The sequence below is a fragment of the Dipodomys merriami genome, unplaced genomic scaffold (assembly GCF_024711535.1).
Source record: "Dipodomys merriami isolate MVZ:Mamm:240054 unplaced genomic scaffold, mDipMer1.0.p SCAF_13, whole genome shotgun sequence".
Lineage (NCBI taxonomy): Eukaryota > Metazoa > Chordata > Mammalia > Rodentia > Heteromyidae > Dipodomys > Dipodomys merriami.
In genome coordinates, this window is record NW_027202604.1 from 4,074,871 (window position 1) to 4,090,589 (window position 15,719).

A 15,719-nucleotide genomic window follows, 5' to 3' on the forward strand; every position below is an offset into this window, starting at 1 on the left:
TCCCAGGAAGAACTCTGTCTAACTTCACTTTCTGCATCTGCCATCTACTGACAGCGATGCTAGGAAGCCCTTCTAGAAAGTGTGCTCACATAATACAGAAGTTGGCCTCCAAAACCCTGGCACATAAAAGAGACAGACTCTCAGGAGATTCTATCTCCTTGGAACTATCCCCTTGGAACATTGATCCCCAAAGTCTGAAATTGCTTCTGGGCCTAAATACCCCATACTGTCTAGGTACAAGAGAACCTCACTGGCTCCTTTGTAAAACAAAAGGGCATGGCTTGTAAGCATTGAAGAAACAAACTAAGTTTTAAAGATCAGGATGGATTTCAAGAAGAACTTTGCTTTGCTTCATCTCTCTTGGCACACAGTGCAGCCACAGCGCTCTGTAAGTGCTGAGATGCCACCGTTATTGCAAGAGTTCTCACAGTGGTAATTCGGGGTCATCTCAGCTTATGAAAATATCTTGCTGAGTAAAACTATAAAGCAGCATAATTTCTGGCGGAAATGACCCATTTTAAAACTCCTATCTATATCAGTACTGATTATAAATTAGTTACTCATTTCCTCCTTGATAACACCCAACTGTTCACACGCTACTGAACCTGCCTCCCCGGCAGGTGCTATAAGCCAGTGCATTGGCTTACTAGAGGACACAAGCAGAACATACATATACACATACACAGTCACACAAATGTATACACATTGTGTACACAAGCTCCTTCATACACTCAAAAGCACAGGCATATATATATATATATATGTGTGTGTGTGTATATATATATGTGTACACACACACACACACACACACACACACACACACACACACACACACATATGTATGATTCCAAGCCCAGGCAGGAAAGTCCGTGAGACTCTTATCTCCAATTAACTCCAGAAGTAAAGCTGTGGCTGAGGTGGTAGAATGCTAGCATAAAAGCTCAGAGACAGTACTCAGGCTCTAAGTTCAAGCCCCAGGACAAGCATGTGTATTCGCTCGCATGCGCACACGCAACACACACACACACACACACACACACACACACACACACACACACACACACACACACACACACACACACACACACACACACACACACACACACACACACACACACACACACACACACACACACACACACACACACACAGCTTCATCACCAGGCAAAGAAAACATGGCACAGAGTATCTGGGAAATGTTCCATGAGTATGTTCCATGTGCACATATCAAGAACTTTTACTCTGCAACCTTTTCCATCAGTTCAGACAAATATTGTTCAAAGATGTAAATATGAGAGGGAAGTAAACCAAAATCTTAGAGGAATTGAAGATGAATTTGGAAAAGGAGATGTTCATGTATTTAGATATGGACAAGTCACAGCAGGTAATATCTGGCCATGCATAAAGTGCCAAATTTGACCCCACTGCAATCACCCCAATTATTCACTTACAAATGTCCTTTCTTTTTGGTCCACAAAGATCTGATAAAGATTGTACAGAAATTAATTGAAATTAAAGAAAGGAATAGTTTGTAATTAGAATTTCACTCCCTGTGACATATGTGAGACCATCCATTTCTTAATCGGCTTTTCTTTAGTTGGTCTTGTTTGATGCTTCACATAGTGAGAACCAATGAGTGGGGCCCTGGTCTCTGTCATGCTCTAACTCAGAGTGTCAGAAAGAGAGTGACATCCAAATGCTTCACAGCTCAGCTCAGCTCTCAGCTCTTCTGTCTAGGGTTCTAAAATGAAGGAACATCACTGCCTAGTGATGGTGGTATTATAATGGAAGCTGACAGTGAACACTATGGCACTACATGCCAGATACTTTTTTTTTTAAAGCACTGGATATAATAATTGTTCACTTCTCAACAGAGCGCTATAAAATACGTCTATGAGTATTCTCATATTTTCAATGAGGAAATGGAAACACAGGAAGTGAAGTAACTTGCTTAAGATAGTAAATGGTGAAATTAGGACCCGAACCTAGGGTGATTCCAGAACTGTGCTTTTTGACATGAGCTACACAGTCTGTTACACCACAGCCTTTGGCAAGCATGACTGGAGTCCACTCCCTCTTAAAGTAGATTCGATATACTGAATCATCTAATACAGTTTAATACATTTGACATCTTCCTTTCTTAAACTCAAGTGAAATTTTTCTAAATTGAACAAACAAATGATGGTATGGCTATGAGAAGCTTGTACTTGGTACCAGAACTTTCCTTAAAAGGTGAAAAGGATGCTGTGGGCCAAGAACAAATAAAACTAAACTTCATGTTAGGTATCTGAAAGTAAAATCAAGATCGAAATCTTTCATGTTCAAACATTTCCATGCTCAGACCATGAGGCAGGTTTCCCTGAGACAACGTGATGCATGCTGTTCTAGTAACAGAAAACCACGTTTCAGAACAATCTTCAGCCTAAAAATTCCCAATTCTCCCCTCCTCTTCTTTATCTCAGATTTATTTTCATGGGGGCTTTACTTCTTCAGATTTATTTTCCCATAGGTGTACAGATTCTCTATCAGATTTAATGTTCTCAGTGGTAACACAGTTAGCAGCCAGAATAAGTTAGCATAGTTCATAACACAAGGTTAACAGGAAGCAGGGTGCTTCTCTGGGGGTGATTTTAGCCTTTGTGAAGTGGATGGACTCAACAACTCACCTTAGGCTTAAATGCAATGACTTTCAAAACCATCTCAACAGTGAACACCCCAGTGAAGACCATGTTCAGAATGTCCATGGCATCGTTGAACATCTTGGACTGCTCGTAGTGCTGCAGATGAAGACAGAGGTGCAGTTCTCAGACCCCTGTGGTCTCACTCCCTTACACACGCAGGCTTCCCCGGCCTCTGCATCCCTGTGGGCACCCTCCATGATTCAGCACCTTTTCCCCATGATTTGGTAAGAACTGCAGGGTCACATGGTGAACTCCCACAAAGTACAGGGGGTCTGTGACAAGATGAGGATGATTGAATGATGGAGGGGAAAAGGGGGAACAAACAGGTCTATTCTCTCTGCTCAGGATAAGAAGGATCAATCCTTTCTTCTGATAGGGCTTATACTCAGGCCCTTAACTAAGGCATGATATAGATACTACAAAAATCTTCATGAATATAGGTAGAATTTGGGCAGGATGTTATGCCATTTATGTCTATGTTTAATAAGCAGGCATTATAAGGTCTCCATCAGCATGTTCTCTTTTTCATTCATAAAGAATTCTTCAGCAAAAATGCCATAAAATTTATCCTTGACTGTCTGTAGACCTGTTGTCTAGATGGCATTGAGGGCTGGTTTGATTTGCTCAAGTTCTTTAGGTCCAAGCGAAATCTGGATCTAGACCTTGGCCGTTGCTTTCTGGCCTACTGTCATATCTACTGAACAACAAAACCTCTGAAAACATTCACTGTTGATACTGTTCTGCAATCTAAGGACTTGGCTTATTCAAGTGAGATACAGTCCTTGCTCCAACATCAGCAAGAAGCAACAGTAATTCAGGTCAAACTCAATTATCTCACTGGCATACTGGAACCACTTTGAGGGCCAGGAATGTAACTTGGGTTCTACTTTTCCACACTGGGTATTCACAAACAGTCCAACATAAACTTTTTTTTTTTTAATCTGAGGAAAGGGTAATAGATTTCTACATTTACCAGTAAAGTGAAGCTCAGAAAATTTAAATACCTTTCACAGAACTGGCAACTTTTCTACCCAGCTGGTAAGGAGTAAAACCAAGGACTGACGTGACTGCTTGTGAAACTCCTAAGCTTGCATCCTCAATTTCTTCCTGGCCACAGGAGACCCACAGGGAACTGAATGCTACAGGCAGGCTCCATAGGACTTATATATACCATCTGCTCAAAGGAGTGATCTGAAAGATCTACCATGACAACAGTCAGCCAGAATGGGGCACTGCCATGCTACTGCCCAAACTCATCAGAAAATCAAACCCATCCTCGTGTGAGAGGGAGCACTCCACCCTCAGAATCTTGGGTACAGGGCTGCGCAGAATGCCCAGACTTGGTTCCCACAGCTGTCTCCATTTTTACCTGCATGGCCAAGCAGAGTGTGTTGAGCATGATGAGGACAAACATCATGTATTCGAAAGGCGAAGAGTTCACCACGTACCAGAATTTGTACTGGTAGGGGTTTTTGGGGATGTATCTCCTCAAGGGACGTGCTTTCAAGGCGTATTCGACACACTGACGCTGCAACAGCAGAAAAGGGAAAACACGGAGTTCTGAGAACTTCTAGGGAAGGAGCACACAGCAGTTATCTGCCCTGCCAGAGCTCACTCCAGCCTCCAGGGAGGGGACCAAGGACGATGTGAAAACGACACGAGCAGTCTCCCTTTTTGCCATGGTACTACCAAGACACTCAAGGTCCAGCATACATCACCAACTCTGTTCCTCATGCCAATCTCCAGGAAATTTAATGCTTTTGATATTATTTTTGCTTATACAACTATACCCAGAGGGCTGGGCATGATGCCTCATACCTGTAATCCTAGCTAGCTGGGAGATGCAGATAGAAGGCAACCCCAGCCAGGAGGAAAAGTTAGTGAGACCTCATCTGAAAAATAATCTAGCTGGGTGTGGTGGCAAGTATCTGTAATACCAGCTACTCAAGAGACAGATGTAGAAAGATTATGATCTAAGGCCAGCTTGGGCAAAAATCATGACATCCTATCCAAAAAATAAATTAATGACAAGAGGATTGGGGCACAGAAATTGCAATGTCCTGAGTTTCAATCTTCTCCCCTCCCCCCCCCCAAGTCCTAGGACTTGAACTGTCCCTGGGCACTGCCCTTGAGCTTCTTTTGCTCAAGGCTAGCACTCTACCACTTGAGCCACAGCATCACTTCCAGCTTTTCCTGAGGAATCAAGCCAAGGGTTTCATGCCTGCTAGTCAAGCACTCTACCAACTAAGCCACATTTCCAGTCTCCTGAATTTCAATCTTTAGGACCACAATACACAAACAAAAACTGTAGCCAGAGTTTTTGCTGAAGACCTACAGTATTTAACATATAAGCAGAGGAGTGAGGCCTTGTCCCAGACCGTTCTACCAGTGGGACTTGACCATGTATCAGCCCCAGAAGAGGAAGCCAACTGCCAAAAGTCATATGCTCTTCAAGAACCAGAGGACCTAGGCTAACTTCCTGGGACAGCAGCCTCTTGACTGCTCAGATGGACCCACATAAGATGCCTCTCTGAAGGCAGGATGAGCTAATCATTGATGCCTTATGGTAAGTTGTCAATGTGTCTCTCTAGGAAATGGAGGTTCAGGAGCTTGACATGCTCATTTCAGAATCCCAGGAAAGGGTAATAATGGTTTGACTAAGGTGAATTAAGGTTGGGTCTTAACTGGAGTACCGTCCTTCCCACTCATACTGGAGAAGAAGGGTTAGTGCTCTGGAACAAGACCAGAGGGAACATTCAGCCCTGAGAGCTTTCAGCTCATTCCTGAGTCCCTAGACCTGTCCCACTCTTCCTTTGACTCTGAATACATCAGGCTAAGGCGTTCCCTGTATCCAAGACTTGGTGCCACTTTGACTTTACCTGCCCTGATTATGGCCCTGATTTGAGACTTTGGGGAACCTTGGCTGCTGACACACTATAGTGTTGGCCCTGCCTGGATGGCTTTGGCCCTACCATTCATCTTGTCTTCCTCATATGGGGAAAGGGTTGGGACAAGTCTCCTTTGGACTGTCACTGGTGGATCTGTAAGAATATCCTCACAACTCTAAGGGAAGTCCTTCTACAAATCAAACCACCAGTGCATCCTCATGTTTCCTATGAAACAGCTCTACCTGGGTCATATGTTTCTTTATGCCAGCTCACCTCAGGAAGCCCCAGCTACCAGATCATTCTTGCTTATTATGTCATCATCAAAGCAGAGATACTACTGATAGAGACTGAGAGAAGCTCGTAGAACAAACTCTAAATCTCAGCCACGCTCCTAGAGTTCAAAGGATCTTTCAAGAAGCAACTCCTTAATGGTCTTAATTTAGAGATAATAGAATAAGTGTAAGGATGGACCTAATATCACAGAACAGATACAAAAAGAGCAGGTCCAGAGAACTCCTGGATTTCTGGTATCACCAGTGCTCATAACTAAAAACCCTGTGCTTTTACCAGACTGGCTATAACAAGGTGCTAGAGAAAGAATTATGCAAGTGAAACTCCAGTTCCAAGTTCAATGTTTCTGGCTTTCCCTGTTCTATTAGAGGGTTCTTCCTCCTAAGTCAGCAATTCTTGGCCAGGGACCACCATGTTCCCCAGAACATACCTGGAAATGTAGGGAAATACTAGGTTGTCACAGATAAGGGGGTGGGGGATACAACTGGTATCTAGTGAGTAGAGGGCACAGATGGTTCCTATAGCCCTGGAAATATAAACAAGAACTATCTAGTCTACAACATCAAGAGTGTCAAGGTGATGAAAATCTACCCTAAGCTAACACTAAGGAGTCTTCAGTAGGAACTGTGGAAACTTACTGTTCTCTGTCCCCAGATCATAAAATCCCACTAGATTCTGAGCCATCACGAATGGATCATGGCCTAAGAAATTGGCCAAAGCATTCTCTGATTTCTTACCAACAGGCCTGGGTATGAGTTTCACAATCATAGTCTATTTCATATGAAGCTGGGGATTGAACCAAGGACATGTTAGGTAACCCTGAGCTATAACCCTAGCCCTTCACAATCTCTGGGGACCTGACTCTCCACAGGGAGACTTAATGTCACTGAGCATGTGCTCTGCTTAGGGCCCTGAGCCACCCACATGGATACCCTTCTCTGTGTGGAGGGAAAACAATTGAAAGGAGATCTGCTCTTTCTTAAGGGAGGAAGCACAAACAGTGTGTGACTTTAACCTGATTTTTATCCAGCTCACAGTTCTTATACTCTTTTTCTCCCTGCTCTTGAAATGTAACGATGACAAAGCCCACAAAAATGTTCATCATGAAGAAAGCAACAATGATGATGTAGATGATAAAGAAGATGGAGATCTCCACGCGGTAGTTGTAGACTGGGCCAACATTCTCTCCGTTGGAGTCGATGGCTTTATACAGCAACCTGGAGAGCAGAAAAACAGAGTGAGGACCTTCAACCCCACTCAGGCCACAAGGCCCAGCCCACTGTTCTCTAAGCCCCAGAATTCCTCTGAACTCCTCTCATGAGATTGGTTGTTAACCCCTCATGGGATTAACAAGGCCTGTGGACACAGCCAGGTCCCTATGGGGTCCTCCTCAGCCTCAGGTCCAGACAGGAAGGGGAACCTGGGATATAACCATTGAAAGATTGTTCTGAGGACTGAAAATAAAAATGTCTCCAGCTTTCAATGACATTCCATTTTATTCACAGGAAAAAAAAAAAGGAAAAAAAGAACAATGCGTATAATGTATTGAAACTGAAAACTATCCAGGCTGACAGAGAAAACTGTCTTTAAGAGAAGTTCCTTAAACTGAAATGCCTATTAAAAGTAAATATATGTCAAGCAGAATTATTGACAAAAAGGAGGAAATTACCGTAACATTCTCAATTTCAACTGACTTTTCACTTTGATGAAGATTTAACCCACTGTGGGAACACTCCCTATGGATCCAGATTCATTTCGCTTTCACATCTGTACTGACATCCACATTCTATGCATACTCAGAGAGGGATCTAAGTGCCAAGGTCACACCCTGCAGCGGCAGAGGTGGGAGCTTAGCTCAGGCCCTCCAAACCCTGAATCTTAGGTGGATTCATTGCTCCTCAGCTTCCCAATGGCTGTGTCTAAAACCTTAAATGCAGTGTCTAAAACCTTGATACTATATCAAAGCCTCTTCAGAATGAAGGTCTTACTCTGGGCCTCTAGGATAAGTTTCCCTATGAGTAAGCCATACTCAACCATCTCTTTCACTCCACAAATGCTTCCGGAAATATGACTCTCAGAGGCACACTGAGAGTTTCACCTGTGAGGCTCAGAGCACCCTCCTTCTGCAGTTCCTGTAGGAACAGGGCATCTGAAGGGGAGTGGGAAAGGAATAAGAGACTCTTGCTCTTTCTGCATCTGTTCTGTGATATTAGTCCATCCTTACGCTTATTCCATTATCTCTAAATTAAGACCATTAAGGAGTTGCTTCTTGAAAGATCCTTTGAGCTCTCCAGTGTGGCTGAGATTTAGAGTTTGTTCTACAAGCTTCTCTCAGTCTCTATCAGTGGTATCTCTGCTTTGATGATGATATAATAAGCAAGAATGATCTGGTAGCTGGGGCTTCCTGAGGTGAGCTGGCATAAAGAAACATATGACCCAGGGTAGTGTTTCTACGTTCTTTATGCTCTGCATGTTTTATTCACCAACATCCTAGCCATTCTAGAAGTATCTAGAAGATACTTCTGCCATCTAGGACATATCAAAGATCCTTTCTAGTTTGACTACCTGACATGCTTACTGGATTTGAGGTTTGCAGGGAATGATCATGTCCTATTTTGTTTCTTTCACAGGGCCTAACATATTTCATGGAGATGGCATCACAAACATACTTTCAGAATGAACATATAAGTGCCTCCCTTGAACAAATGACACAGGCAACCATCTACACCTATAGTAGTGCTCATGAAGCATCAGAATGAATGGTTTGGGACATAGGAACAGCAGAAAGGTAGCTTTAGTGAAATGGCTACTGGTAGGAGAGTGCAAATGCCTGTTATGACTACCTAGTCCCATTCAGAGATGCTTCGAAGGTCCTAGCCCAACCCTGCTTCAAATCTGAGCATGCTATTAGTGGGCCACAGAAGCCACTCATCTGCCTATTTGGATTGAAGAGCCACTTGGGCTGGGAAATGGTGATAAGTGGTGCACTTCACAACTATGAAGAAGAAAAATGGGGCTCACTCCTTGAGAGAGGACTCAGCCCAGTCCCCCGAGGAGCAGCAGATACCTCAATGGAAGACTGTGTGTTTTCTGTACTCACGCAGGCCAGCCCTCAAACGTGGAAACTGTGAAGAGTGCCATCATGGCAGAAAGGACATTGTCGAAGTTGAAGTCACTGTTTTGCCAGACCCTCTCACGGACCACAGGGCTATCAACATCTCCATCCTTGTAGAGGATGAAAAGCCCCCTAGAGAAGAAAAGAAGTGCCAGTCACCCTGACTTCACATGTGGCAGGCAGCAGAAGCATTAAGACAGTCCCATGGCTCCAGTCCCACCTTCAGAATGCCCTACTCAACTCAAGTCACACACCTGAGCAGGACACAGGCAAAGCTTCTCACGTAGAACCTTGCTTTCCCTACATTAAATCTGGTCTGCAGTTCAAGTGACTGTTAAATAGTGACTACTGCAAAATGTATTCTCCAGAGCAGCTAAGAGATACCCAACAGGACTGCTAGCAAATGAAAACTTCCAAATTGTGTTTGGTTTTCACAGAAAACAGGCTCAAAGTATATGCTGATGAATTAAAGATATGGCTATCAGGCGTTCCATGAGCCCAGGTATACTCTTATGTACATCTTAGTTTTCATCAAATCTCTTTCCATATCAATAACATTCCCAATTTCATTTCCAAAAGAATTCTAGAAGAACTGTTACATGATATTTCTTACAGCACTTGATGTCTGGAAGGACTCTAAGAGAAAAAGTCTGTGATTGTTACTTCACATGTGAGGAGGGACATCTCCACAGTGCTTCTGTACTGCCTAACTATAGGGGCGCTCTGTCCTCCAAACCTAGGTGAAAGGTTCCACAGTCAATTTGTACCTTGTCCTCTGTGACTACATCTTTTGCCCAAGGAAACCCCAAATTATGCAAGGGGGACTGGCAGCTAGACCTTGGTCATTACATCTTAGAAGGACAGGGTCACAGATTCTACACAACCTTAAGCTCCAGACAATGTTTTCACGCTTGCCTTCATATTCACTGGACATCTAGAGTAAAAGACATGAATACTGCCTACTGTGCCTCTCCTCTGCCAGTCTCTTTGAGTAGAAATCTGACCAAAGTGTGGGTGAGAGAAACAAGGAGTGAGGAAGCCTAGAAAGACTTCTGGAAGAGGAGAGTCACCTCCTCAATACCTTATGGATGTAAGGTATACATCCATAAGGATATAAGGGTAGTTACTATTTGGGGCATTTCTTCATTGTTATTTCAGGATCCCCTTCCTCCTTTATACATTTTATACCCAATAGTGAAAAACATCTGCCCATTCTTTTGGGATGATAAAAGTTTTGAAATCAGATACAGGTGCTAGATGCACATGACTTCACTAAATGCCATTGAATTGTGCACTGAAAACAATTTTATCTTCAGTGAATTTCACTTCGTTTTAGAAAACAAAGGGAAAAAACCCAACATTTATCTATCCAGCAATGAGATAAGCACACAAGTGCCTTTTATCTCCTGACTTAAACTTCTGAAATGCTAGCATGAATGATTCCTTCAAGTTTTCAACTTATTCTTCCAAATTCTGTGCTCTGCTCTCAGGACACCCACCTGCATTCTTCAGGGTTACTTTTGGCTTCATCTGTGCAGCGATAGAATTTGCCCTGGGTGCAAAACAGATAGGTTGTCAAGCACAGGTTCTTCCTTATAGAAATCAAGCCAGGCCTTGAATGAAAGCACCCCTACCTTGAACAACTGGACCCCAATGCAGGCAAACATGAACTGGAGCAGGGTGGTAACAATCATGATGTTGCCAATGGTCCGGATGGCCACGAAGACACATTGAACAACATGCTGGGGAGAAAAGAGCAGGGAGACAATAGGGCGTCAAGTGACACCCTAGAAAGGTCCTAGAAAGAGCCTAAAAAGGTGAGTTGATACCAGCCTAGGGCTTCTGTTTTACTGCACACTTTCATATCATCTTCCGATTTTACAGGCCTTTGTGTTTTACTTTCCATTGCTATTGTGAGGATTACTCCATAATTGAGCCTCTCTGGGTTCTTCTCAAGTAACTGGTTTAATTTTTAAAAACACTATGTGGATAGCAATGTCTAGCGCATAGGCTCCCAGCATCATCCCACCACCAAATAGGACTTAGAAAATACAAACCCCTCTAGATTTGTCTATGACCTGCCTGAATAGAGATTTAAAGTCAAAAATAAACACAAAGAAATACTAGTGATGAAAAAAATAATAAACATTAACCACAATGGAAAAATTGGGGATAAAAGGAAAATAAAAGAAAAACTTAAAGGACACTAGGAATTGGCAGAGGTGGCTTAATTGGTGGGGGGAAAAAACCCCACTTGAAAATTCATCAGGCCCCAGCACAGCTCCAGTGCAGAAGCAGCAGTAATGACAGCCAAGCTTAACTCAAACCAGCCCTGCCAGAAGGATAGGAATCAATACCTTAAGTCCTTTGGCTCTGTTGATTGCTCTGAGAGGCCTCAGGACCCTTAAAACCCTCAGAATCTTCACAACAGAGATGGCACTGGATCTAAGGAAGAATAGAGGCAAAAAAGTGAGTGATAGACATTCTGGATGGATAAGAATACTTTGAGATGAGTAGTTTTACTTGATCTACATCTCTTCAATTTGCCTGCTATCCATGTTGAACTGAGCTGATGCCTCTCTAGGATATCAGCACAATCTCTTTCCAACATATGCTACACACACAGTGCCTCCTGAGATGAGCCCATATGCACCCAAGAAGGCTCTACCTTAGGTTCACAACTAGCCTTGGTAGAAATGCAATTTATAAACTTGCTTTGTTCTTTTCACTAAACATAAATAGTAGGTTGCTCCTGGCCTTTAGGTTTAAATTTGTGTTCAAGTTTAGAAACCTTTTGCAGTATTTTGGTGCTGAGCTTCTCTGGCCTTCAAGAAGTGACATCTGGCAGAAGACAAGAGTAATCACAGTCCTGAGTGGTACTTAGGACAATGAGGTAAACTCAGTGTGCTGCGCTGGGTAAGTACAGCCTTGGGGCAGTCTGTGAAGGCTGACTAGAAGGGTGATAGTCAGGAAGTTGCAAAGGAGGAGCAGGAGTTAGCTGTAGAGGGGAGAGGGTCTCCAGATCATGGGAGCAGTGCATATAAAGGCACAAGACAGAATATAGCTCCTTTGCAGCACCCCACATATGGGGACCCCTGTATAGGAGGAAGTGGGTTAGAGCTGCAGCTGGAGAAGGCAGGGAGAGTCTGGAAATTTATGGTACTTATGAAGATACAGTGTAAATGTCCTGAGCTGAGGCTAGGGGGCTCCTTTTTTCTGGGCATCAGTGAGAGGTAAGGAGGATGGCCAGGAAGGCAATGCTAGGCATGAGACCTTCGTCCTCCCCAATTACCTTTAGTTGGAGGGATGCTTGTGTACACATGTACACATGTGCAGTACTAATGATCAATTCCAAAAGAGGTGTTCAGAGGCCAGCAGGAAAGTGAGGCCACAGCTGATATTCCCAATGTAGCCTCTGCCCCCAGGTCTGGCAAATGACATACAGGCCAGGCTCTGCAATGGCTATTCCCCAACAGAGATCTCCAAATACCAAGGAGGGACCTTAGGTCCTAACTTTTTACCTCAGATCCCTCCTAGCTGAAAAACATCAAAGGCCAAAAGGAAAGGCTGTAGTACCTGCTGCCTCCTGGAAATTTAGGTAAGTCATTATTCAGGAAGGTAGGGGCCCTGAGAGGTCACCTGGCTCCAGCTCTTCCTCTACAGAAGGGGATCTGGGATCTGAGAGAAGATGACCTCAGGCCTGGAAACAGCCCTTAGAGGAACTGGGAACCTGGCTTTCTCCCCCCTAATTAATTCTTTCACCCTTGGCTCCAAACCAGTTTCATAGGGAATAAAACAACCTAGTCTAGTAATTAGTAAAAAGAAAAAAGGAAGCACAGGATAATAAGAATTGCCCCATCGTTTTATGGCATGGTTGCAATCCTGTCCAAATAAATATAATCATTAAAATAATGTCTATTCTCTATGAATTACACCAAAATTTCTTATATAAACCATTGTGTTGATATTCCTAGATGTGCGTGTGTTTGGATTTGTGCTTGCACGTGTATATGCATATAAATATGTATGTATGTACACACACAACCACACCATAGTATACTTACTGAATCCCAAATGACACCAGAGATACCCCAACAACCAGCATATCCAACAAATTGAAGTAGTTCCTGCAGAAAGCCCCTTTGTGCAGGAATGCTCCAAAAGTTGTCATCTATAAACAGAATCAAAAGTCATTTGCTGTTTTTTCTCCCAGAGGTAAAGAAACCTGGGCTCTTCACAAAACTTTAAGGAAAGTATGACTTTATTAACAAATGCAAGCTGGGTACCAGTAGCTCATGCCTATAATCCTACCTAATCAGGAGGCTGAGATCTGAGAATCATTATTCAAAGCCAGACTAGACAAATCTGAGAGACCCTTATCTCCAGTTTACCAGCAAAAAGCCAGAAGTGGAAGTGTGGCTCAAATAGTAGAGTACCAGCTGTGAACTTGAAAAGACCAACTGAGAGCACAAGCCCAATACTGGCACCAAAAAAACAAACACCAAACAAAACAGACAATAGCAAAGTACACATAAAAGGGCTAAGCAATCAAATAACTTTTACTCAAAATAAAACCCAAAGAGGGCAGCTGATTTCAGACACTTTTTTTTTTTTTTTTGTCAGTCATAGGGCTTGAACTCTGGGTCTGGGTGCTGTCCCTGAGCTCTTCAGTTCAAGTTAGTACTCCACCACTTGAGCCAAAGTGCCACTTCTGATTTTCTGGTGGCTAATTGGAGATGAGAGTCTCACATACTTTTCTGCCCAGGCTGGCTTTGAACTGCGATCCTCAGATCTCAGCCTCCTGAGTAGCTAGAATTATAGGCGTGAGCCACCAGCGCCCAGCTTCAGACACATTTTTAAGGAGACAAATTTAGACCTGATTACCACAATGATAGACCTCAAATATGAACGCTTCACTCGCCTGACTAAAGAACCTGTCTCAGGACAGACTGCCCATGACTACAAGTGATAATGTCAACACTGACAGATGACATGGTGTCCCCAAAAATGCTGGTCTGGCCTCTCTGAGGCCCCAGTTATCATCTCCATGGTTCCAATTTTGCTCTTAGTCGAGGCAAGAAAAAGCACAGGAGTTTAGCACTCACAGGTTCTGTTTACACAGACACGTGCATTTTCCATGAAGAACCTTTACGATTGCTCTTATCTTTATCTACCCATTTCAGTTTCTTCATGTCTGGCTCCTCCAGCATATGGCAGGTATGGCAAGAAAGCTGTCATGTGACATCTCAGCAAGGTCATTCTCTCTACCATCCTAGCCCATGCCTTGGGTAGCTGGAGCACATACTCTGGGTATCCACTGAGAGTTTAGTAAAGAAGTTCCCCAGAGTCAAAACAGAAAAATAGAGTAATTCCGCAATTCTGAAGGGGGAAACAAGGTGAGTAGGGTTGAGGAAAGGCATAGTTGGGAAATACCACCCTGAATCTGAGAAAACTGCCAAAATTCAACCTTTCCAGCCTAAAAAAAGGTAATTTCCCAAAATTTAAACAAATGAGCAACTATCTTTCCAAATCTTCCTCAAAGTCACCCTCAGCCAGCATTTCAGATGTGAAGTAATTCTAAGTAAATCTCTGTTCTCCATTTTCTGTATCCTTCTTTTTTTTTTTTTTTTTTTTTTTTTGGGTCAAGTTGTGGGGCCTGAACTCTGGGTCTGGGCGCTGTCCCTCAGCTCTTCAGCTCAAGGATAGCACTCTACCACTTGAGCCACAGCGCCACTTCCGGCTTTTTTCTTTTTGCTTATGTGGTGCTGAGGAATGGAACCCAGGGCCTCATGCATGCAAGGCAAGCACTCTACCACTGAGCCACCTTCCCAGCCCCATTCTGTATCCTTCTTATTTTAGCTTTTTTTTCCATTTTGTAAAATACCTACAAAATGAAGAATGACTTAGAAGATCTAAGTCACTGAGGCAAATCTACAGAAATGGAAAAGTAGCAACTATTTTTCTCCCTCTAAAATAACCCAGGATCTCATTTTTTTTCCATAGCTTGAGAGTAACAACTTAAAAGATAGAAAGTAAAATATAACTTCAATTAACCAGGCTTATGGACTAAGCAGAAGACTTCCCCATTAAGCTGGAACAGACAGTGAATGACCAAACAAGAAGGTGAGGCTAGAAGAGATGCCAGAGAGAATGCTGGCCCACTACCAGTGTACTCTGGAGCATGGCTTTAACCATCAAGCCACCCCAGTTATCATCTGGCCACTGTCCCCTTGCTCAACTCTGACTCAGAGAAGACTGGCAAGCAAATTCACTGGCTTCACTCAGGCAGGAAAATGAACCCAGGTTTAAACGAATTTTGATTGGTTTTGAGCCAATTAAAAAAAAATTAACAATAAGAACGAAAAAGAAGTCACTACCTGGCCACGTTAATTGAAGTTTTATTTATAGGAGATTTTGTGAAGAGCCCAAGTTCCAACATAAAGCTACTGTTTTCCTTAAGATGCACACACAGAAACGTTAAAATGGCTTAAGGACAACTGTAGTTCAAAGTCTTCACTTTTCAACTTCTTCCCTCTAGAAGATGGTTGCTTTAACAGTTTTCATGGGCCCTGTTCTTCTAGAATTGCAAGGACTCACTCTTGGAGACTCTTAGCTTTCTACTCCTAGTCTCCAGACCTCTGAGCTCCCCAACGGGGTGGCCTTCACATTCAATACACAAACCACATGCAGCACTGGCAACTGTTAGCTCATGCATGGGCAATACATTTAGGTCATCCTGTCTGA

The 15,719-nt window shown here is 43.2% G+C and overlaps 1 protein-coding gene across 13 annotated transcripts in view; it reads right to left on the bottom strand.

The window, feature by feature from the left end:
- The window catches only part of Cacna1d (calcium voltage-gated channel subunit alpha1 D), a 353,221-nt gene that overhangs the window by 65,289 nt on the left and 272,213 nt on the right, over window positions 1-15,719 (bottom strand). For all 13 annotated transcript variants that reach the window (XM_070018505.1, XM_070018511.1, XM_070018515.1 and 10 more), the window contains 8 exons: window positions 13,040-13,146; window positions 11,333-11,420; window positions 10,610-10,717; window positions 10,475-10,527; window positions 8,961-9,107; window positions 6,876-7,077; window positions 4,051-4,209; window positions 2,667-2,777 (listed from right to left, as the gene is read on the bottom strand). In XM_070018505.1, the coding sequence (XP_069874606.1) occupies window positions 2,667-2,777; window positions 4,051-4,209; window positions 6,876-7,077; window positions 8,961-9,107; window positions 10,475-10,527; window positions 10,610-10,717; window positions 11,333-11,420; window positions 13,040-13,146 (975 nt within the window). The remainder of the gene's footprint in view (window positions 1-2,666; window positions 2,778-4,050; window positions 4,210-6,875; window positions 7,078-8,960; window positions 9,108-10,474; window positions 10,528-10,609; window positions 10,718-11,332; window positions 11,421-13,039; window positions 13,147-15,719) is intronic.